We start from the raw sequence: 24,428 nt of genomic DNA on the forward strand, positions 1-24,428 counted from the left end.
TTTAGGCTCTCCTGGTCACTCCTAGGTGACAGAGGCCAGTATTAGGCTCTCCTGGTCACTCCTATGTGACAGGAAGCAGTATTAGGCTCTCCTGGTCTCTCCTATGTGACAGGAAGCAGTATTAGGCTCTCCTGGTCACTGCTATGTGACAGGGGGCAGTATTTAGGCTCTCCTGGTCACTCCTAGGTTACAGGGGGCAGTATTAGGCTCTCCTGGTCACTTCTATGTGACAGGAAGCAGTATTTAGGCTCTCCTGGTCACTGCTATGTGACAGGAAGCAGTATTTAGGCATGTCTGGTCACTCCTAGGTGACAGGGGGCAGTATTAAGGCTCTCCTGGTCACTCCTAGGTGACAGAGGCCAGTATTAGGCTCTCCTGGTCTCTCCTATGTGACAGGGGGCAGTATTAGGCTCTCCTGGTCTCTCCCCTTTGTTCTATGATGAGCTGCTGATCATCACACATCAGCCTCTGCTGTCAGATCGATGCGCTCGGCGCTCCGGGCCAGCCTGCTCCCCTGCCATTGACAGGCTCGGTGCCGGTGACGTCACGGATGTAGCGGTTGAGGGAATCAGTGCCCGGATCGATGTGCTCGGCGCTCCCCAGGCCTCCGCGGCGCCGCCATTTTCAGTGTCTGTGAGGAGAGAGCGGGGGACGGAGACCGGGACCGGGAGCAGCGGCCACGGGCAGGTAACAGGTAACCGGGGGCTGGGTGTACATGGTGTGACTGCTGCCGGCTGTGTACAGGAGCCGTACCATGTGCTCTGTGCTGTGTACAGGACATGTGTGGTGACCGTTATATGTGTAATAACCAGCAGGCAGGTGTCATGTATATTACATGTATATTACATGTATATTACATGTATATTACATGTATATTACATGTATGATGTATGGAGTCATGCAGAATACATGTCACATGTTTGGTTTATGCTCAGGTCAGTCTTTTTTTATTTTACATATTACATGTATGATGTATCCAGGCATTTAAATTTACACATTACATGTATGCAGTCTTTGTGAGCTTACATATTACATGTCTGCTATATTCAGTTAGAGAAGTCAGGGAGGCTTACATATTACATGTATGATCTATCCTATTGTGTTAGTCATGGGATCTTATGTATTACATGTATGATATATCCAGTCATAAGAGCTTCCATATTACATGTATGATGTATATAGTCATAATAGCTCACATATATGTGTATGTCCAGCTAGGGGAACTTACATATTACATGTATGATATATCCAGTCATAAGAGATTACATGTATGATATGTCCTGCTAGGGGAACTTACATGTATGATGTGTCCAGTCATGGTAGTTGTAGACATTGTATTTGAGGGTTACGCATATGTCTAGACATGTTATGTAGGTATTAGAAGGGTGCATATAATACAATTAATATTAATTGTATTATATGCTCCCTTCTCCCAGCCACTTATATTGAATGTCATTTGTTTATACACCATATTATTGAATTTACAGGACATGTTATGTACACTAGAAATTGCATGTTACTGTAAAACACATCTCTATTTTGGCATAAATTTAAGTAAGTGGTGTAAATTTCAAGGAGCTGCCCCTGCCCTTCCTCCTAATTGGTCTTGGTGGGGTAATAGTGACGTGAGTCTATGCCATGGCTGCTACTCTCTGCAGATGTTAGAGACTCTCCTTTACATAGGTGGTTTTGCAGCCTGTTGGTTGGAGGAGAATGTATGTTATTAGTTTGCAGTATAGATAAGGTTCTTATTAATGGAAAGGCCACGGGTTAAGTGATCTGAGAGAGCTTCCCTTTGTAGACAAAGCTTTTATGTGAGCCAGATTGTGTGTTACTTGATTTTTACAACAACCCAGTTGTGACCTTAGTTGTAGTGTAATGCGCATTAACGGGAAGTGGTTTCATTTTATGATACTGCTAGAAATGCTTCTGTTTGGACCACGGAAGAAAATTTAATTTGTCACATATGAAACAGGATTTTCAAGCTTTCAGGACCTGCAACCTTAATTTTACCCTATGTCTGTTGCACTGAGAATTAATGCCGTGTTGCAGTTTCCTACATAGACTGTTAGCTCTTGTGACAGACTAGTTCACTTGTCCAAAGCATTAGTTTGTAATGCCAACATTATTTTAACACTAAAATATAAAAGGACATCTACATTTTGAGAACATTTTCTGTTATTGCTATCAGTTCCTGCGTTAATCTTGTTGTTCTTAATCCTTCAATTTAGTGAAACACTCAGGATTATGTGTTTACCTAATCCATACTCCTATAATTTGCTAATTTACACTTCCTTCCTGGCAGTACAGTGTTTTTTAGTGTTCTCTTCTCAATTACATGGGTCTTCATCCATTTTCATAGCGTGATCTTAGATGCTTCTATTAATAAGAAGAGTCTGAGATAGTTTCATTCTGTGGATTTGGTTACGCTGTTTGTGCTGTGGGAGGACGGGTGGTCATAATTCAATTATACTGGCAGTCACTACACGAGTTGCATTGCAGAAGCGTTTAACCTACACTCTGTTCAGTGTGACTGATGCAGCAATATGAGGCACTCATATCTCTGTGTACACTTAGCATCCCCCCTAATGTCTCTACAGTATTACTAAGTGCCCCCCTCCCCATAATGTCTATACGATTTATGTGGAGATTGTATGTTCTCCCCTTATTTGCGTGGGTTCCCTCCGGGTGCTCCGGTTTCCTCCCACACTCCAAAAACATACTAGTAGGTTAATTTGCTGATATCAAATTGACCCTAGTCTCTCTCTCTCTGTCTGTGTGTGTGTGTGTGTTAGGGAGTTTAGACTGTAAGCTCCTATGGGGCAGGGACTGATGAGAATGAGTTCTCTGTACGGCGCTGCGGAATTAGTGGCGCTATATAAATGATGATGATAGTCTTGCGAAGCGTCGCCCCCCCCATGTCTGTACAGTTTAACTAAGTGCGCCCCCTAATGTCTATACAGTCTTACTAAGTTCCCCCCACCCCTAATATATATACAGTTTCTTAAACCCCCCCCCAATGTCTATACAGTCTTAGGGTCTCCCCCCTAATGTCTACACCAGCAAAATTACTGATCTATTTATCATTTCTCAAACATTTAGAGGCATATAATGTAATTCATGCTGACCATTACTATAGGTTATACTGACAAGTGGTTTTGTAATTTTTTTTTTCCTGCTTGCTCACAATATGTAAAGTTCTTATCCATTTTGAATCTTGCGAGCTACAAAACCCAGTCAAAAGGACCTAACCTACGCCCCCTTATTCTGTTCATAAGTTTGAGAAGCTCACTGAGCAATTTGTCTTGCGACTTTGAGTAGTGCCAGCTAATGTTTCAGTATCTTCCATAGCTAGATGTATGTGTGTGTATATATCTATCTATATATGTGTGTATATATATATATATATATATATATATATATATATATATATATATATCTCTATCTATCTATCTCCAGCTATGAGCCCTTTGATCTTACCATAGATTTGTATGGAAATAGATGGCTGTCTGTAGTGCATATAAACTGTAGCATGCCTCCACATGGCTTTCTACTTGTGTTTCAGCAGTCAGGTATCGGAGGGTCCATAGCACGTGGCTGTGTGTAAGCTCATGTCTATTTTCCTTGCGTTGCTATTTCACGCTGCTTCTCTGAAATTCAGTTGGGTTTCACTCTTCAGGAACTTATAAGAGACAGATTTATTGGGGGGGGGTCTCTTTTCCTATGCACACCAGATCCTCTTCACAAGCCTATTACATAGCACTGACAGCCAAGGTCTACAGTGGCTCATTACTCAAAACACTGTCTTGCTCCAAAAAAAGATCAATAACCCCATATATAAATAAATTCATATTCACTAGTTTGTAAAACCTCCCCTTAGGTCTTGTTTGCTTTTTATTTGAGAGGCTTACTGTAATTATTTACTGTGTTTTAATGTGTCTCCCCTCTTTCCTGGATTTTCCTGTAGTATGCGTCTGAGATTGAGTCACCAAATTTTCCAGCATGTTGATGATGTCGAAAGCAATATGTCCCCTACTGCTTTGCTTAGGGTAGGTTGTTACAGAAGTTAGTTTCTGGTTTTTAACATGCAGTCGCATAGTGGAAGCTGCCTATTTGTGGTCTGAAATAATTAATGAGAATGCAGGTTATTAATTCATCAAGAGCAAGGCATCAAGTAGACTTTAAAGGTAAAATTGACTCTTGTAGAAATTCTCTTTTGTAATCCGCCCCCCCCCCCCCATGTAGGGCGGAGCTCCCAATACCTAAGCTGTATACGCTGTGTGGAGGGAAGATTGTACGTTCCCCTCCCATAACGCTTCTGGAATGAGGGTAATGTAACACCCTCTTTTGTCTTCTGTCATTGTATTGTAGTGTGTACATGCATATTTGCTGCTGAGGCTCCCACCACCTTTTCATCGTGATTCAGTGCGTGTCTTAGGATTTGTTTCCCTTTTGCACTACCAATTCTTGACACTGTACATTGCTCTCTTTGAAATATACCCCCCCCCCCCCCCCTCAGCTTGTAGGATGTTTCCCTGGTCTTTGGATCAAGGTGACCAGTAATACATTAACCTAGCAATGTGCTTATCAGATTGAATCGTCTGCGTTTGTTTAGAACCAGTTCTTGCCTTGCAAGATTGTTTGAGTTTCCATAGAGTTTGCCTTTTTCTAAATCTTTTATAATTACTATGCCTTCCCATGCAGTCTGCAGGCTTAGTCCAGAACAATGCGCATTGTTTGTATCTTGTAGAATATTGAAATCATTTCTTTATGTGTCCATCACTGTCAGAGATAGAATAGGGTTATTAGGGATAATTTGCCAACAACCACCCCCCCCCCCCACCACCATGCCCGTAACCTAGCGTTGTTTTGATATTCACTTTAATGCCTTTATTGTAAAATGATTTCACTGTAACCCTGCTGACGTTAGACCACTTGGATAGTACAGCCACAACTGGGTCCACAAAATAAGCATGCAGTGCTGGGCCTGGTCATCCATTTGTCATATTCATCATGGCCTTGTTTTGGGTGATTTGAATCTGTTGCATTGTGTCGTGATATTAGTTTTTCTGTGGCCATATGATTAAAGGTCAGTATTTTGCTGAAGTTATGTACAGGAGATGGAAGCTGACACTGTAGTAGGTTGATGGGTATCTGTATATTTAGATCCTTCTGGCCAAAGTCCCAACACCCTGAGTGAACTTTTGTTTGCAGATGTTTGTGACCTGTGTAAAGCCGGATATCATCAATTGCTCTCGCTGCTCTGTGATTAAGCCGAGGGAAGGGTTAGCGACTTCCGTTCTGAGCCTTCAGAGTCTGTTTGAGCTCAACACGTAGTATCCTTCTTGCTGGAAAATGTGACTCAACAACAGTCATAAAACACCCAGTTCCCTGTTCTAATAACTAGACGAGGTTAGTAATGTGTCACATGCTCCTGACTGGGAGAACCATAGTGTGGAGCAGTGTATAGTATCTGTATAGTGCAGTCTATAAAACACACACAACACCATTCTGTGCCCTGAAAGCGTCTGCTGGAGGGTTTACGTTCTTTTTTTTTCCCATTTATAGATGAGTCCAAATAAAGATCCTGGGGTGGGGGGGAGGAGTAGTTTTAGGAGAAGGAGGATGGTTATACAGTTTGGGACATATCACGTGTGCGAAATTTGCTTTGAAAATGTACGTCTGTAGAATTTGCATTTCATGCACCTGTGAAGGGAAAACGAACTAAGGAAGTTATCAGTGTGTTTGATTTAGCTATATATTCTCCGTGTGCACTGACCAGTTCTTGTTGGCCTTATGCAGCTTCTGTTTAACGTCAGGGAACTTAATTGGCGATGTATATTTGTTGTTTAAATCACACTCACTTTGAGAATTTTGCCGTATGTCATAAATGCACCCACACTCGAATCTGTAGCAGAGAAAAGTAAGGGTCGCTGATGAGCATTAGCCAGCTGTGACGTGGGAACCCCAAGGTCCTGACAGGGGTTCAACCAAAACAAGCTGCAAATTATTTTATCCATTGGGAGAATTTGTTCTTTTTCTTTTGATCTCTCTCGAAAATGTGGAGTCTTTAATTGTTTCTTGATATTTTCTTTTGCATCACTGCTGGATTTAAATTATTGTTTGTTTATGGTAAATTTTCATTTTTCTAATTATTGTTCCTCTTAATATCTTAGATCTTGAGTAGTTATTTTGCAAACAATGGATGTTTCTGCGCCGCATTTAAAGGTGTAGCAGTAAGCGATGGCACTGTCCAGATCTGCAACAGGGTTTATTTCCACACTTTGTTTACAGATGCTATCTAAGTACAGGTTCTAAGGAATTGTAGTGAGTGTTTAGGTTACACCTTATTCATAATCAATCTTTTTTGTTTTGTTTTTTTAAAACAACCAGTTGCTTTCCATTTGTCTTCAAACTGCAGCGAAAACAGGTTGTCTACTTTGTCTGGGACCGATATCCCAAGAGGGAGAATAATGTCTGTACTTGGTGTTCCTGTTGCCAGCACAGAGACGTGGTAGCCATTGTCTGGATTTACTCAATATTCACAAGACTGTAGTCCAGGACTGGCCAACCTGTGCCTCTCAGGTGTTGTGAAACTACAAGTCCCAGCAGATAGTCAGCAAGGCATGCTGGGACTTGTAGTTTCGTAGGGCCATAGATTAGCTGGGCCTCCTGTAATCCATCAGTTCACTAAGAACCAATTATATCGCTTCTACGTCAGTCACTCCTATCCATCAATAGTTCCAACCTGGATATATTTAGCTACATAGGGGTAGGCCTTTGTTATTTCGGGGTGGGGCCTTAATATTTAGGCATGAGGCTTTAGCGGGATGTGAGCATGGCCTTTGTCACTATTCCCGAATCAGTAATGTAGGGAGATTTGAGCACCAAATGTCATATACTTCAGCGCTGTCACTGTATAGGCTACATTCTTATCAGTATATATGTATGTGTGTAGGCAGCGCATACTCTGTCACTTCAACATACAGTTTCGGTTTAATACGATTTATTTATTTTTTTTAAAAGAAATCTGCCGCCTTGTGTTAAGGAGGACAGTAGGTCCCGCCAGTTACATGTGACGCAACCAGACGCTTCCAAGATGAATGTTACCAAGGGTGGCTTGGTGCTGTTCTCTGCTAACTCCAACGCATCCTGCGTAGAACTGGCCAAGAAGATTGGAGAGTGAGTATAACAATCCTGTCCTGCCTGTGGTATGTTCTGCTCTATGTGTCTGACCTTGGAGAGCTCCGTTGTATTCTTCCTGCTGGGTAGCATATTTTCCCATGCCATTAGACCTGATATTGTTGACAATGGTGTTGGACAAGCATTAGATAATAGAATATAACTGTCTCCAGCTGGCTTTATGTGTCAGACATCACCCTTCACTGCCCGCTATAACTTCTACACCACATCCACTACAGATGTCCAGAGATGCATGTTGGTTTTCACCTATTTACATTTATTTTCTTGGCCACACACACTGCCCCCTCCCAGCAGTAGTTCCGAAACACCAAATCCATGAATAAAACTGTGTCTTTGATGCCTGGTACATAAGCGCCCTGTGTGGCTGGACTCAGACCTGAAGAAATGTCATTGAACCATTTATGTGTAATGTCTTCTTATCACCCTTAGAAGCTGTATAACAGCCTCTGACTATTACATAACTTTCCTCCATTTGACACCGCGTCTGTTAGATGAATACAACGCCCCGGGTTTCTTAAATTTACTTTCCTTTTACAGACGCCTGGGAATTGAACTTGGCAAAGTCCTGGTGTACCAGGAGCCAAACCGAGGTGAGTGTTTGGTAATTGGGGGTTCCAGCCCCTTTTTCTTTACACATTGCTTTTAGAAAAGAAACTCTACAGATTTTCATGTCATTATTTTAGGAACTCCTTAGAACTGAAGATATTTGTGTGTTATTATTGTGATAACCTTATTGTGAGTTGTAGAGAACATATCCCTGAACCAGATTACATAAAATTGTGCAGTCAGGGGATTTGGTCGTTCCACCTGGCTCCACCAGATTTGGGGTTGGACAAATCTACGATTGTTAGATGGTTGAGCTGAACGTGGGGACAGTGTGTTTGGCCAATCAATGATCACCCACGTGGCAATACAGTCACTCACCATCTAGACTCGCCATGAAAACAGTCAGATTTCCATTTAGGCCACACACAGGCCGATGTCGGGACAAATTTGAGCAAAAACGGCACAATAACGGCCCAGATCTGTCCTTGTTTGACACACAGCAAGTGTTGCAATAGAAAAAGGTTTTTCTTAACACTGGTGTCTGACGTTTTATCGTCTGGTAGACCTGTGGCACGTTTCAGAAATCTTTATTAAATCCATTATCTCACTGAGCGCAGAAACTTGTATAAAATATTAATAGTGATCAGTCCTGGCATACCCCGAAGAACAGCTGTCCACTAGATATTTTTAATTTGGATAACGAGGATGATGGCCGGCCTCATTAGTTAATGTGCCCTTTCTCCTGTCTACCAGTCTTCACCCCTTCTGCAGGATAGGGCTGTGTTATGATATATATGTATTTGGAATTGTGTCCGGCTGGTTCTGTGACCTCGATAGGAAAAAGTATTTTTGCCCTTCAGCACTGACAGCTACTTGTTGTCTCCCTAATGTTATGGCTGCCTGACTCCCAGCCAGGGACACTCATTCTTACTAATCTATTTGGCACTCCTCTAACTCTGCTATATTTTCATTTTCTGTCCCTGTAAATGGCAGCAAGGGTAAAGTCATTGTGCTTTTATTACACTCATTCTGCCCACTGATTCTTTAATGTAGGAATTTAACCTGAAATAATATTGAGATGTTGTAGAGAAGGGTCAGCTGTTTTGTTTTTTTTTAAAAATCTTTTCATGACTGTCAGAATCCAGTTATTCAGATGTTGCTCAGTGACGCTGCCAAATTTCTGTAAAAGTCTGGCCCACATCCCAAGTCACTGATAGATCAATAAAATAAAATTATTTTCTCTGTCCCTCCTGCCATCACAATTTTTTTTGCAAACCCAGAGAGAAGGGCAATAGCTAGGATGCAGAAGTTTTTCAGATACATCACGTAAGAAGTTATATATTTTTTTTACATTTTCCCCTTCCTCCCCACAACTAGTAAAGCTGTGTGGCTCCCGTGCCAGCGATTCAGCGATATATTGTGTAGTTTGCTGTAGTCAAAGGAACAACAGACGTAGGGTAGTGCCCCTTGTGTTTAATCTATTCTGGTGGGAAAAAAAAAAGGATTGCACCTTTAAATAAAAGCATCTCTCTGACGTGGAAATAACCTTATATTCAAGTTGACTTCAATATACGTAATTTTTAGCAGCCTATCATATTTTCTTAAACTATTTTTATGTTTTTTTGTTTTTTATTTTATTTCTCAGAAACACGTGTTCAGATTCAGGAGTCGGTGCGGGGGAAGGATGTGTTTATCATACAAACCGTTTCCAAGTATGTAATTGTTTCATGTGAAGTTTTCCTATTGGATGGCTGTTGCTTGCATCTGCCTTAAACTGTCATTTATTAACAAAAATAATGCAGAAGCTTAAAGTAAACATTAGTACTTTTTTCTTTTTTTTTCATTTATAAATAAAGGGGTTAAAAGTTCTGGCAAATTGGAGTCAGTGATGTTACAGAGATCAGTGATTTAGAGCCGACACTTATTTTCAATTGCTTTTCTTGTTTTATTTAATTATATTCATATTCTATATCTGTCGCCTACAGGCAGCAATTGCGGGGGCTGAACTTATATCTCCCCTATGAATTCACTATGACCTTGTGACATCACTGAAGCGTAAAGCGCCTCCTGCTTCCATAGGGAATTGATGGTCTGCCTTGCCATGAGTCTTGGTACAGCCCACAATATGGCAGCTTCCAACACAAGTACACTCTTTAATCGGTTACATAGCGCAACAAATCTAACCCACAACATACCGCTGTTCACATTCCGCAAAAAATAATAGTTTATAAGGACCAATTTGCAGCATTACCAGAACACAATCTTGATTTGTGTTTAGAGAATAAAACTGTACGGTATCACACTTGACATAAATGCTGGTTAAATTACAAGCAAAATTGCTGACTTGTGAAATTGCTATTTTAAAGATTTAGTGACCCCCGACCTTAAAAATAAAAAACAAAGGTGTGTTTTCATTAATATGGATCAGACCTATTTACACGGAATTTGAAAATGCTGTGTTTTTCTGTATAAAGACGTTTCTGTGGGCAGCATTTTGTTTACCCGTAGTAGGAAGCTCTAAACTTCCTCTCCCTCCCATCTTCCTTCCTTTAGAACAAATATCTGATAAGATAGTAAAGTACTGCTGTCTGCAGTTGGGAAGAGGAAAGGTGCAGACGGAGGTGGGGAACTTAACACACGCATAGGGGAAGGGCAGAACAATGTTGGTGCTTCGAGTGGGATGCTTAGCTGCTGTTTGTAGCGGGCACTGTCGCAGAATAACCACCTTTCTATACAAATGTTTATTGAAATATACTACAGTCCACAAATCATATGGGAAAGCTTGAAATGGACTTTGTGTGCATTTAAAATGGAAACAACTGTGTCCAAATGTCAAACACAGACCATTCATCACTGCTAACGTTGCGGATTATTTTACAGCATATCTTGATTGGAATCACTCTGTACGTAAATGTATTTAAAGCTTCCATCCTCGCCTTTTATTTGTTCCCTCATCAGATATCTGTGTACAGCTGTAATTTATTGCACCTATGAGCAATATTAGTAAACAACCTCTCATCTCCCCACACAAAGCTTCTTGGCCAAACCACAAAAATGTGCTTGAGGACCAAAATACAATTAAAGAATATTTTCATTTTGGCGATAGATGATTGTTAATTTGCTCACTTGTGACTGCCCCCAAAGTAAAAGATTTCAGATATGAACCATGACTGTAAATACACTGTTTAGTGTTATTATGTCATTCCATTGCAGCTATGTTAAAAAGTAAAGTATTACACCCCCCTTTCCCCCACCCACTATAGCGGGCTGAAGCTCCTTCGACATCATTAGGACAAGGTTCTGATGGGATCTAGTGCCGATCATAAGTGCACTCATTTGCATTCATGTGACCTCACCAGCCCCACCCCTGTGTATGAATCCACCAATCCCCACAGCGCATTTCTCCAACTCAAGACGGCCAAGCTGTCAGTCATTCTCTGCTGTGTTAGAGAAGCTCCTAGCTCAGCAACCTGATGCAAGGGAGTGAAATATAACATGATGGACATATATAGTGGAGTATAAACTCTCCGGTAGATTGATGCTTATTGTTCAGCTCCATAATACAGTCTATATTACAATCAAATACTCGCTCTTTGACGTGTTATAAAATTGTTTACGTCCAATTGTCCTTTGAGAGAAACCATCATAAAAAATATAGATCACCGCTAGTAATATGATGGATTTTAAGTAATTGTTGGGAAGCTTAATTGATAGAGTTTTGGCAAAATAACAGGGATAGCGGTTATTATGTATAAACAAAGGGATAACCATTTACATCTTAAGAAAGTTAAATACTACAAGCATAGTTTTATATACAGTGTTTGTCCCTTAGCCCTGATGGTCACTAAGGCTATGTCTCTCTATACAACTCTGTTATTGTGCAAGTAGATCAGTGTAAGGATACATGATACTATAATACTATCCTACTACTTTCTTTGGAATGGTGTTCTTCCTTTAATGCCCCCCCAGAGACCGGCTCATTCTCTATTATGATAAAGAAATTGACCGTACCGTGGTAAGGGTTAATATTGTTAAAAGAAACTTGGCTGAGCCTATACTGAAAAACATCTGAGGAGCAGATGCTATTGTGTAATATTCAACATTACTGCGCACATGTAGCCTTATACGGGATTATGCTGGAGCGACTGGGCGCTCTCTCTGCTAACACTGGGGTGAGGCTGGACACACACTGCGCAAAATTTCTCCCGATACGATATCGTTAATGAGTTTACCAACGACTGAAAGTCACGATCAGCAGCCGACTCATGTGTACACACTATACACGATTTATCATCAGGACGGTGCTCTGCATCTGTCATAACCATCGGCTGAAAAGATGGTGACTCTGCACACTCCATAGGGATCTATGGACACTGCCGGTCTTGAGTACGTACACTCTGCAGAATTGGAACAACATCGTTCCATCGCTGAACAAGATCCTTAGTCCGATTGAAATCTCTGTTCCCTTTCCAATGATGTCACATCCTGAGGACCTCGTATCTATTTCAACTCGGTTACTTTCAGTATTATTCTAAGACCCCTGTCTCCCTATTCAGGACATGATATAACCCAGTGTAGCAACTTGCTCATAGGCGTTTTTGCTATTAACACAAGTTGCTTGTTTGAGTGGCTTCTAATATCGAAGTATATTTTTTTCTTTACTGACTGTTGTACTTCTAGGTATAATTTTTGTTTGTTTCACCCCCCTCCCCCTTCCTAAATTTGCAACCAGTAGACAAATCAGGTCTTGATTTGTGGAAAGGCCCACAGGGCCTTGCCCTGGGGCAGCAGACATCTCGAGCGGCAAGATGCCTCTTGTTTAAACACCTTACTATGGTTTTTTTTTAAATGTCAGCCTGCCAGAATGAAAACGGACAATGACAATCTATAATTACTGGTGCTATTGGTAATGGTAATTATCTAATTATTTTAAATGTGTGACTTGGGGAGATTAGGGCCCTGGAGATCTGCAGAAATGGGGGTGAAGGTTCTCGAGTGAAGTGGCCTAGGGAAAGACACTAATGACACAAAATGATTCTAGATCAGGGGTGGATGAAGTGTCCAGAATTCCGCAGCCGTCAGGATCTGGAGCCAGGGCAAACGAACAGTCATTGATAGCAATACCAATTACTTCCAAACCTTAGGTGCCAGCCATCGCTTCTGTAGACGCATTGGCTACCTGGCTCCTGGCATTTGTCCAGCCCTGATCTAGTTGGTCTATAATCTAATGACGGATTTTTTTAAACTAAGACGTTAAAGTTAAGGAGTATTATTTGGACAGCACATAGGAACGGTTTACCTCCCTGGAGATCTAAATGTTTGTTTTCGGACATTCTGGATGAAAGAAAGGGGTGGCAAGAGGAACTAAAATACACTAGAGTCCTTCACCCTGTGGAAGGGAGATCATTAAATTTGCCAATGAAGATTCATTCACATAACCAAGACCGTTGGTGGTCTTTATTTCCCTTCAGCAATTAGTCATATTGGACTGTACTGTGATTTAGCAGCCTTGCCACCTCTTCTAGAAGGGAGGGACGTGTAGCCCGGCTCTCCTACAAGGGCTAGGTCCTGTCTGTGTTATGTCCTTCCCTAGGTCAGACTTGGGCAGCCTGTGGTTTCCCAGCTGTTGATGGACGATGATGCCCCCGGTTCAGTAACTTGGAAGCCACCGGCTGCCCTCCGCTTTCATACATGTTTGTTGGCATAATGTATAAGCACTTTGCATTTGGGTAAGCCAAACCACGTTCCAGTTGGATTTCTCCCATATTTCCAGGGATGTGAACACCACAATCATGGAGCTTTTAATCATGGTGTACGCGTGCCGGACCTCATGTGCTAAGACCATTAGTGGCGTCATCCCTTACTTCCCCTACAGCAAGCAGTGCAAGATGAGGAAGAGGGGCTCCATTGTCTCCAAGCTATTAGCCTCCATGATGTGCAAAGCTGGTAAGACAAGTTTATTGTAGAAAACGGAATCCCGAATGGAGGGGTATTTATGTTAACGGAGCGCCCCCCCCTTGCTGTGCAGATACATTACGCCACCCCCTAGTGTTGACAATGTGCTATGCAGCCCTGGGAGTTCTTTCACACAGATCCCTAGATATCAGCTACTAGTCACATATCCGTTGTGTATTGGTCACACAAGTGCTTTTTATTATAGTAGAAATCAGTACAGGCCTAATATGTATGAGGGGTTTTGGCAGCAGCTGGGAAAGTTTTCATATGTTTGCCTATGTTAATCTATGTGGTTGCTATGTGAATGTACCATGATCCGATGGTCAGTCATCGTTTGCTTAACTACACATCCATTATTGCCACTGATGGGACTTGTTGTGGACCCAGGTCCTAGCCTAAGGGAAGTGAAAGAGCAGCACTTGTTAATGCTCTGCGACTTATGATGTATAGAACGTTATTGAAGGTTCTCCTGGTGCTATGTTATTCATATTCATTTTGAAGAATCTCTGTTATGTACATAGTATGTGGCTGCTCATAGATACATGCATGCATACATACATACATACATACATACATACATACATACATGCAGCAGGGGAAATAGTTGCTTTCTGATGACATCACCACTGACACATAGAGAACTACCTAGACGGAGGCCATGTTTGCTGCTCTGTACAGCAATTTTTTTTCCCCAGGGCCCCTCTATTTCTCATCCGTGACCGAATAGCCAAGAGGCCCCATTTAAAAATGGTGAGCTGTATTGATTGCCTGATTGATCCTTACGAGAAAAACGCCTGCAGCAGCCCCCAATGTTTGCTGGAAGGGGACACATTAGTAAAATGATTTAGGACAGAGTGAAGATGGCTTCTTTCATGGGCTAAACCAGTATTCCTGATACTGCGGCCTATCCATTTACTGGGCTCTAGCGACATCACGGAGGCTCTCTGGTGGAGCTAGCTCCTAGTGAATACTGGTTCAGCCCACTAAATGACTTCCTTAACAAGTTAAGCTTTCTACAGCAGCATTTGTTGTATCGCTTCACTGGTTATACTTAGATTGAGCCGTGTTTGAGTCCAATTAATGGAATGTGCCCAGTGCTGTCTTATGCTGTCTAGGAAACTCAATTTTGTATCTTCACTGTAGTTTTTATCTCTAAATAACGCACCTTCACATTCACCTCTCCCTCCCTCCCTCCACACATCATGTTTGGAGGCATTTTAAGTAGCCCCTCGGGAATTTTTCCAACTTAGCCTCTGTATAGAGAAAGCCATTAGTTGTGTTTATTTAGCCAGTCTATTCTCTGTATAAACTTGGCTCCCTGTCTTTATGTAATCTAAGATCTGGTTTAACCAAACAGTCACCGGGCATAACTCCAAGCTATAGGGAAGAATGTAGTGCAGAATATCTCTTGTGATGTGTGTGCTTCCAGTCTGTCGTATATATCACTGGGCCTCTTCTGCTTCTCCCTAAGGTTTAACTCATTTAATTACCATGGATCTGCATCAGAAAGAAATCCAGGGGTTTTTCAATATTCCTGTGGACAACCTGCGAGCGTCTCCGTTCCTCTTACAGTACATCCAGGAAGAGGTGAGCTGTGTATACACTCCCTTTTATTGATGTTTGATTGTAAAACTGCGTCATACAGTTCAGTATTTTATTTTTATTTTTTTTAATTCATGTTGAACCTGACTCGTGGACGGTTTGATTTCGCAATGTAAAGCAGAGTGTGTCAGGTGTTGCTATAGCACCCTCTATGTCATTCTCTTTTTACGCTCATTAAGGCAATGAGTTTACCTCTATGGAGTTATCTTTTACTTATGTCGGTTAAAGTCGCAGCTTCTATTGATGGACGAGAGTCGCCAATCATCCTTCACCTGTTAACCCTGGAGGCCGGATGCATTATGTGAAAGAATGGTTATTACCAGTATAGATAAATATATTGGAATATTGGTTACAGGGAAAGCATCGCAGAGCTCCTGTCTGTAAGTCTACTGAAGAATGTGGCAATTGGCCACCTCCCAGAGTCATCCGGCAATATACCTGACTAAAGGTGAACCCTAATCCCAGGGCAATGTCTGACAGGGCAATGTCTGACTGGTCTCCTAGCGGCTTAGATTACGTTCCACACCTTGTACAAATGGCAGAGACCGCAAATGTTTGTTTAACTTTCAGGTATCTGTTTTGGCTTCCTAGCCGCTGTGCGAGAGAAGCTCTGGAGGTGCTAGGGCCTGACGGACTTTGTTAGCATCACTTTGTAGTTTGTAAGGTGGAGGACCCCTTTATAAGTGTTGTCAAGGTGTGGGAAGTTATTTATGTATACTAGTTCCAGATTATACCTGGCGCTGGGCAGTTAAAGTGCTAATCTACAGACAACCCTGAGGGAGCTCCAGACCATTCATATCTCTGTAGCTGAAGATCATCTCTCCCAGTCAGAGGATACCGGTGTATCTGTATCCACAAGTGCAATCGCTCCCTGAAATGACAGATGATCTTTCTGCAGCGTAATTACAGCAAAGATATAGGAAGCCATGCATTTTAGATATTGTCCCTGGCAGGCTGGAGACTGATCACGTTTCTGGCAGAACAATGAGCGTGCATTTCATTTACTAGCGTGCGGGAGCTGGAGGTGTACCTAGCATTTATCTGCATATTTATAGCCCATCGGAGTAATGTACCATCTTCCTATACTGTCTTTCTGTCCCGTTTTCAAATAAACATTAAAATCATATAATTAGTGATCGAAAATGAGGTAGATTTCCGTTCTTGGTAACTCCTGATTATCATTATGATGTGAAATGGTCATACTCAAAGCTACATTGGTGTCTCAATAATCATGTATCTTTTCCTTTATACTATTTTACTATTACTATTTCAGTTTAAACTACTAGAACATCCAGCTGAAACCATCTGTTCCGCTCAGTTGCATACAGTAGCAAGACATAATAATAAAAAATAATATATAATTGAGGCATTTTTGGAGCACATGGATAGTGTGTAACTTCTGTAACACAGACAAGTAAATACATCCTAACTAATTACCCTATCTGACTAATTGTGTCAACTGTGCCTGTACAAAACAACAATTCTGTCACCAGATTGGTCCAATGGAGGATTTTAAAGGGGTCTGAACCCATCCAGCTCCTAGCTATAACCACCTTTGCAAGGGAAAACAGAGTAAATGTATATTTAAAGAGTGGGCTGCCTTTAGGCTCTTTGCGAGTGTGATGCCAAATAGGTAGACCTTGGGACACAGTGAAGGGGGAGACAGGAATCGTGGAAGAGATGCAGTCCCATATCTTAACCCAAAAAGACTGGGCAACTGGGCACATCCATAGCAAATTCCAGAATGTGACGGGGGTGACCCCGTATCTATGGCATTCAGGCCTAGCATGTCGACGCATCCTGCACAGCCTGGTTAACTTCTATAAGTTCCACATGTACTGCTGAGCTGAGTGTGGTAATAGAGTTGCCTCCCGTTAGGTAATGCCCCATCCTGTAACACATTGGTAGCCGTCCAGTGTTTCCTGATCGTTGGGTTCAGGCCGTAGCTGGAGGACGTCGGAGAGGTCTTGGAGGGTGTTTAAGATCTGGCAGGAAAGGCCAAGGCAAGTGAGTGCGGCAGGTTGGATAGCCTGTCCAGGGAGGTGCCCGCACAGACCTCGCACCTCCTGGCCTCTCTTCACGGACCCTCTGGGATGGGTTCAGTCCTCCAGCGCTTGTTCTTCTGTCAGTCTGACATCATATAAAGGCTGTAGTTTCCCAGGGTGCTGAGGAAATCGCCCCAAAATGGAAAACCACTTTTAAATTGCGTTGACGAGCAGAATAAATTGCACTGCCAAGCGTGTAAGGAGACACACGCATATTCTTATATCCATTGAAAAAGATTTGTGTTATTGTTACAGATTCCTGACTACAGAAATGCTGTCATTGTCGCCAAATCCCCGTCATCGGCAAAAAGGTGAGTAGAGATTTAGATTACCGTGGCCCATTACCTATAGATTTCTGGACATGCTCTTCTAGTCTGTTGCCTGTATCAGTAGTGAATGGGCACAGTGGGATTGTAGAGCAGGTGCCCCAAGTGTCCGTGTGTCACTGTCCATTAAGAAGTTGTCTCCAATATCTGACAATCGGGGGGACTCCAAAATCAAATTCTAGGGCCCCGGTTGGGCTTCTTTACTCTTCGATCCATGCAGGGTCTGTCTACCGCACAGGTACCGCTCTGTTCTGCCTGGATGCTATTAAGTAGCCAGGAGTCAGGGACTGAACAACTGATTGGACATTGGAGACCTAGGTCTAGGTATTTTCAGAACCATTTCGTAGGCCTGTACAACACATGACCGATGCTTATTCCTACCTCCTGTAGTGACAGGAAATGTGGGGACCTCCGGTTATAAAATTTATTTTCCTTTTATAGAGCCCAGTCGTTTGCTGAAAGGTTACGACTAGGAATTGCCGTCATACACGGAGAAGCTCAGGACGCAGAGTCAGATTTGGTCGATGGTCGACATTCACCGCCGGCTGCCAAAAACCCTGCTGCCATTCATCCGTCTTTGGAGATACCCTGTAAGTATGTTGCCTTTCAGTTTTCATTTAGCAGTGATTATTTGTGGTTTTAGATAGGTAGACAGCAAGTATTCTGACTGCATGAATACCTCAGATAGGTGACTTGAGGACCAGCTGTTTAAAAAAAAAGGATTTAACACTAAGTGGGCTTCCAGAAAAGAATTGGAAAGGTGACTGGTGTAGGTGGCATTTGATTGGTTAGCAGGTCGCCCTCCAATCACATGCCACAGACATTCACCTCGTCACACAGCTTACGTAACACGTCGTCGCATCTTTCCTTGAAGTCCACCTGGCGTGGCAGCGCTGGTTGGGAACCAGCTGGGTGCATCCACACAGCCAGCGCTGCTTTCATAATACATGAAACCCCTCCGTTTATTGGTGAATAACCTTCTGTTGGGGTAGTCTGTGTACATCCTGTTTGTTTTACTTGATGAAGGAATAGAACAATCATACAAGATGCATCCTTTAGGGTAGTTTGCCAGGGCCCTTTTTTTATTTATAAAATTTATTTGGTGTTTTCAAGATACAATATTTCAACTTTTTTACAGTAGAAAATCACCAGCTCCTGAAGAGACTTGCAGTGCGGGGGACATTTGTTAATCCTTTTAGAAAGCTTCTGCCAATGTGTGCCATCTTGCTCTGCTGCCGATATGCTTCGCCCAGGATGCCATCTGCTGATTTGCTGGGGGCATCCGCTGTGCTGTGTTATGTTCCTGGAGGCTTGGAACATAACTCCAGTCCACAAGTACTTCCCACATGTTCTGTTATCTCCTTTGTGGGAAACTGTGACGTAGACTGGCACACTGAGCACTGGGACGTTGGCAGCACAGTTACAGCATGGCACGTGGTATCTGGTCTGTTCTGTGTATTAGGGCTTCTAACATTAAAGGGATACTGGATGGAAGATCAGATTTGTTCCCCTGGATAGATACATTGAACAGTGTTGTGTGTTGGGGGGATGGGGATTTAACAAAGTTAAACTTGTTCCTGATTCCGTTGTCCCTATTCCCCTCCATGTAACCACTATAATCTGATGAATGCTCCCTGAGGTGCAACCGTTGCCCAAAAATTGGCAATACTAGTGTCTTTAAAGATTGTGTTAACGCTCCCAGAATACCTGCTGAGTCTGTCTCCCTCATTTGCATACTGGAGCCACTGGCATTAGGAAGGAAATAAGAAAAGGAAATTGAGGAGTGAAAGTAAAAATAAGTTTAAGACCAGACTGACAGCCATCCCCGAGACAAAAATATTTGTAAAATGCTAATGCAAAGAGCAGTTGATACAATCAGATATGAATCTTTCACACAACAACTGTCTGGTAAACTTCTACGTAGAACAATGGTCTGAGCGCATCTAGTAGATATTTGCTCTTCCACATTGTGCAGATCCCTGATTTGTGTACACAGCTGATCCTAGTAACTTACTACAGACACCAAGTACAAGTCCTGTATGATGGGAGCCGAACTGGGAGCAGTTACATTGTGATTACTCCTGAGGGGATAAAATGAGTGACAAATGCATAAATCACAGAAGTACGACTCTCTCCCTGTAGCTTCTCACTGATCTCTCAGATAGAGGAGAGCTGGGCTGACGATTCTGCTGGCGAGGTCCTGTTCACAGCCGGTCTGGCGGGGATCGTGCAGTGTATTCATCCTACAGGAATCAGTCTAGGCCAGCTGGATCCTGTCTGCTGGGTTAGACATACAAGCCTGCAGTTATTTTGTGGTTTTATTTCTGGAGCAGTTAGTTGGGGTTTTTTTGTGTTTTTTTTTTTTTTTGTTTTTTTTGCAAGTTTCTGTTTTGTCTCCTTTTGCTGACTCTAACACAAGCTGACTAAACACTGCGCAGTCTCTGTGTCAGTAAGTGTTGTCCCTGGAAGATTTCCCTGTCTCATCCATTCATTGGCTCCTCAGAACAACCGTCACGGACCCTTGATCAGGGGTCACTAGATTAGTGTCGGCAATGTAGCCTTGTTATCATAATTACCGAGTGCTACCGTATTGCACAGCAGTATACAGTGACCAAACTCCCTGTAGATTTCATACGGCTTACAATCGATTATCTGGGGATTGTAGCCAATGTGAAGGCGGCTGTCTGACTCCAGCGGTCCTTGTTATCAGAATAGCCCTTGGAAGATTAGACCTTAATCCTAACAACAGATTGAGATCATTTGGTTACAATTGAGGATTACGGTCTAAGTTTTTCCTTCCTCCTTTTTGCCTGCATGAACTGACGAGACGTGATATTTGGGGCGGGTAGGGGGACGGACTGGCAGGGTCTTGTAGAGTCGGCGGCGTACATCATTATTTAACCCTCACAGTACATTTGTATCATGCGTTCTGGGGAAAACATGAAATTGAAGAGATGCCCAGCCAAGATTATTAGCCAGTCCTTGCAGACTAGACCCACTGGAAGACCAGCATCTATTTGAGTGATATTTAACTAGCTTAATATGGTTCTCATGTTTCTATTAAATGCTTTATGGAAAGCATTGTTGATGGAATTGATTCCTCCATGATTGTTGAGTCATAGGGGGGGGGGTGTCCTATATGTGAACCTTGAGCTAACGTGTATCTTTTCCTATGTCCTTATTCTATGGCGTCTTCTCCATCTTCTCATTTGTGGCCTACGTCCTGATGTCTATACATCAGAGTAACATACTCTACCAATGCTGTGGCGGCTGAAGCGATAATAATGAGAAAGGCGCCTATCCATTTATTGTAACCAGTAACACCCCTGAGATTTGTGTCGGGCTTTCTATTCATTAGGAATGAAGGAACGGTTATCTCTAGTTAATTCATGGGCTGAATATTATACATTATACGGTCCAGCCATCCAAATAGCTGAACGTCTCGGAAGCTAAGGTTGCAAAAAAGTGAAATAAATTAAATACTCTTAAAACCTACATTTTGGGAATCCTTCACATTGATGTGAGTTGGTGCACGAGGCCACGCTGTCTCTCAAATTCTGTTTTATTTAGTCTGATCTTGGTATACACAGCAGCTCACAGTGCAGATATTCTGCCTCCAGCAGTTAGAACGCTGCATGTAGTGTTTGGGGCTGGCAGCAACAAAGTGCCTTATAGAAGTCTGTCACTTCTACCACCTCTCTCGCTGGCAGCAGCTCCCAAAACCTGCTTGGTTGTCATGTAGAACTGTTTATGGCAGAGAAATAAATGAAAGCCAGAAGTAGATTACTTTTTTTTTTTTTTTTACTACCACATGTGCAGAAATTAAATATATTGCAATAAGCAGGCGTTTCTTTTTTATGATTGTGTAGACTTAACGCTTGTGTTTTTTGTTGCAGTGATGTTCCCCAAAGAGAAGCCTCCCATCACTGTAGTTGGTGACGTTGGCGGCAGGATAGCTATCATTGTGGTAAGTGTCATATAGACGGACATTGAGGCCGAACACATCAACTGAATAATCACCGTTACCCGTTAATCATTTAATGCGATATTCATTCAGTCGTGGTAGATGCTTGTAGGAGCTGCCCGGCCATTCACTTTCAGATCCTATGGCATAAAAACCTTTAGCCACGATCTTATCCTAGTTTGGCCACTAGCTGGCGCAGTTCTGTAGATACAAATACACCCGTCACCGGTAAGGCAGCCATTAAACCAGCTAAGCCAATATTCATGAGAGAGCAGTAAGAGACCACTGATGTCTCTGGGAGCACTTTATGGCCAGCATACAAGCTGGCAGCCTCCCTCTCTGAGACACAAGCGATGGGCCTTTATCTTCATTCTACAGTCTGATTCAGTTCTGATGACCGTCTCCCTGATATGAGATCATACGTGTGCGCGTTTTGTCGTTTCCGCAGGATGACATCATCGATGACGTAGACAGCTTTGTCGCTGCAGCCGAAACACTGAAAGAACGAGGAGCCTATAAAATCTTTGTTATGGCCACTCATGGTCTCCTGTCCTCAGATGCCCCCAGATTAATAGAGGAATCCGCTATTGACGAGGTGAGAGCAATTTAACTTTCGTGTTTTAGCTATGGTTTGGGTGGTTTTTTGTTTTTATGCAAACCTATGACAAAATGCTAATGAATTGTATATGAAAAGTCAGCATCCAGCATTTGCAGATCTGTGTTTAACAGCTTTGCGGGACTTGAGATGACATTTTTGCATTCTATGTTTCTTTTATCTCTTATTTGTGCAGAGAGCAAGTGATACCTGTTCCTAACCGCGGTTTCTGTGTCCCTCCATCTCCCCAGGTCATTGTCAGCAACACAATCCCCCACGAAGTCCAAAAACTGCAGTGTCCCAAAATCAAGACGGTTGACATCAGTATGATCCTGTCTGAGGCCATTCGCCGAATTCATAATGGAGAGTCCATGTCGTACCTTTTTAGAAATATAGGAGTGGATGATTAATTCTTTCCATTTGTCTATATAAATATATATATTTTTAGGAATTATACCAAGGGCCAAAACTGGAATTGTACAGTGTCTCCGTGCCGTACAAACGTTTACCTTAATATTTCAACAAGGCCGTTTTTTTCAGGCTGATCTGTCTACCTGTAGATTCACCAATCAATCAAGTTTTTTTTTTGCTTGTCTTTTTGCTAATTTTTTTGTGAACAAAATGTCACACACAAAGAAAACTGCCTTTGTTACATGCCGTAGAGGAGTTTAAAGCAGCATTACTAGTTGACATGCGTTAAATCTGTCTCGTTCCTGCGGCTATTTTATTCCGGCCGGGTTGTATGCATTGCATTTTCGCACCCACTCTCCCCCCGGCTATGGATATAAAACTTGCGGTCATCAGTTGTCATTACCTGTCTGAGGAGTTGTACCTGTTTAGCTGTACTCGGTAGAGTAACCAAAGTGATTTTTAGAAGCCATCCGTGTGGTGAGGACTGCTGCGCTGCTTCATTCTGCGAAGAGCCGATTAACCGCTACCACGATAAGTCTTAATGTTTTTAAGCAGGACGGCAACGTCGCTGGCTGCAGTGAGTCGTGGTTGCAAGTTTCGGGGAATAACTTTGTTTAAAATCTTCCAGTCGCTTAGGTACAGTGGTGGCAGCTTTGTTAGTGGGCTTGGCCTATAAATTCATCAGTAACTTTGAACGTTACTGCCTTGGTGATGTCGCTGGTTCCTAATGAATGGATAGGCTGTATTTGTTCAGCCCAAAAAATGACTGCCTTTGGTGGATTGAAGAAATGCCACGATTAACGTATCTCGCCAAACCTTGGGCTTAGCCGATTATGGTGACGTTGCGCTTTTATTTTTCAGTGTACCTAGTATTGCTGCTTTTGCCTTTAACAGTTATGCTGCAGGCGGTGTGGTAGTGGAGGGGCGGGATAGTAGGCCGCCCCAACCAATGTCAGGGGCCTGCATAGCATTGCTGAGCAATGTAGTATGTGTGGATCAATATACTGCAGGCTTCTTGAGCAGCACAAGGGTGTGTAAAGAGTTAAACTGTGGAAATTGTTTTTTTTTTTTTGTTTTGTTTTTAAAAAATTCCAAAGTTGGCTCCGCCCCCTGCGCTGATGTAAGGAACTTGCTGCAGGCGCGAGAGGAGCAGCTCGAGTCAGTGCCTGCGGGAAGGGGCTCTGTACTGATGCTTTTTGTAGGAAAGCATACGGAAAATATGCACTTGTATTTATTTTCTGCTAAAGAAGAGGGAACATGTAATAAAAATATTTGTTTGTGTGAATTGTGTTTTCAATCCTTAAAAAAAAATCAGATATTTCTATACTGGAAAAGTTGTAAGCAGGAGCAGGTTTTCTTATCCGGTGTTATCCCATTAAAACTAATGTTACAACTATAAGGATAACTGACCGCTGTGTGAACACAATGGGGTAGAATTATCAAACCGTCTAAAAAGGAAAGGTGTGTGTGTTGCCCATAGCAACCAATCAGACTAGCTATTGTTTATCTTGTACATTCTAGAACACGATGGCTAGAATCTGATTGGTTGAAAAATCTACCCCAATGAGTTATGGATGTGCATTTAAGTTTCCAGTCCCTTTGTTTGTAATGCCCCGTGTATATGCACATAGTTCCCTATAGCGTATGTGTCTTCATCATGGGACCAAGCCCTGAGATTCCAGACCTGTATTGGTGCATTAGTGTAGCATACACTGAAGCTGCTAGGCATACATCACCAGGCCTGTCGTGCCAGCATCCGGTTTAGAAGGGGAAACGTGCTG

The 24,428-nt window shown here is 42.4% G+C and overlaps 1 protein-coding gene across 3 annotated transcripts; it reads left to right on the forward strand.

The window, feature by feature from the left end:
- Window positions 1–432: 432 nt before the first annotated feature.
- PRPSAP2 (phosphoribosyl pyrophosphate synthetase associated protein 2) lies at window positions 433–23,932 on the forward strand. Of its 3 annotated transcripts, none has more exons than XM_075179242.1 (11): window positions 433–694; window positions 7,027–7,182; window positions 7,741–7,793; window positions 9,395–9,461; window positions 13,523–13,695; window positions 15,176–15,291; window positions 17,607–17,662; window positions 18,119–18,267; window positions 21,574–21,644; window positions 22,090–22,236; window positions 22,488–23,932. In XM_075179242.1, the coding sequence occupies exons 2-11, from the start codon at window positions 7,100–7,102 to the stop codon at window positions 22,644–22,646; spliced, it is 1,074 nt and encodes a 357-aa protein (XP_075035343.1). In that variant the 5' UTR covers window positions 433–694; window positions 7,027–7,099; the 3' UTR covers window positions 22,647–23,932. The 3 variants fall into 3 exon arrangements, with proteins under 3 accessions (XP_075035343.1, XP_075035344.1, XP_075035342.1); XM_075179243.1 differs by having other exon boundaries at window positions 433–687; XM_075179241.1 differs by lacking the exon at window positions 433–694 and adding an exon at window positions 3,968–4,049.
- The last annotated feature ends 496 nt before the right edge of the window (window positions 23,933–24,428 follow it).

Source organism: Mixophyes fleayi, chromosome 7 (genome assembly GCF_038048845.1).
Source record: "Mixophyes fleayi isolate aMixFle1 chromosome 7, aMixFle1.hap1, whole genome shotgun sequence".
In the NCBI taxonomy this organism is placed as follows: Eukaryota; Metazoa; Chordata; class Amphibia; order Anura; family Limnodynastidae; genus Mixophyes; species Mixophyes fleayi.

Coding starts and splice junctions, on each gene's coding strand:
- PRPSAP2 (XM_075179241.1), top strand. CDS start 4,003: ATGTTGATGATGTCGAAAGCAATATGTCCCCTACTGCTTTGCTTAGG. Junction 9,462..13,522: donor ATCATACAAACCGTTTCCAA/GTATGTAATTGT, acceptor CCATATTTCCAG/GGATGTGAACACCACAATCA. Junction 13,696..15,175: donor CTCCATGATGTGCAAAGCTG/GTAAGACAAGTT, acceptor CTTCTCCCTAAG/GTTTAACTCATTTAATTACC.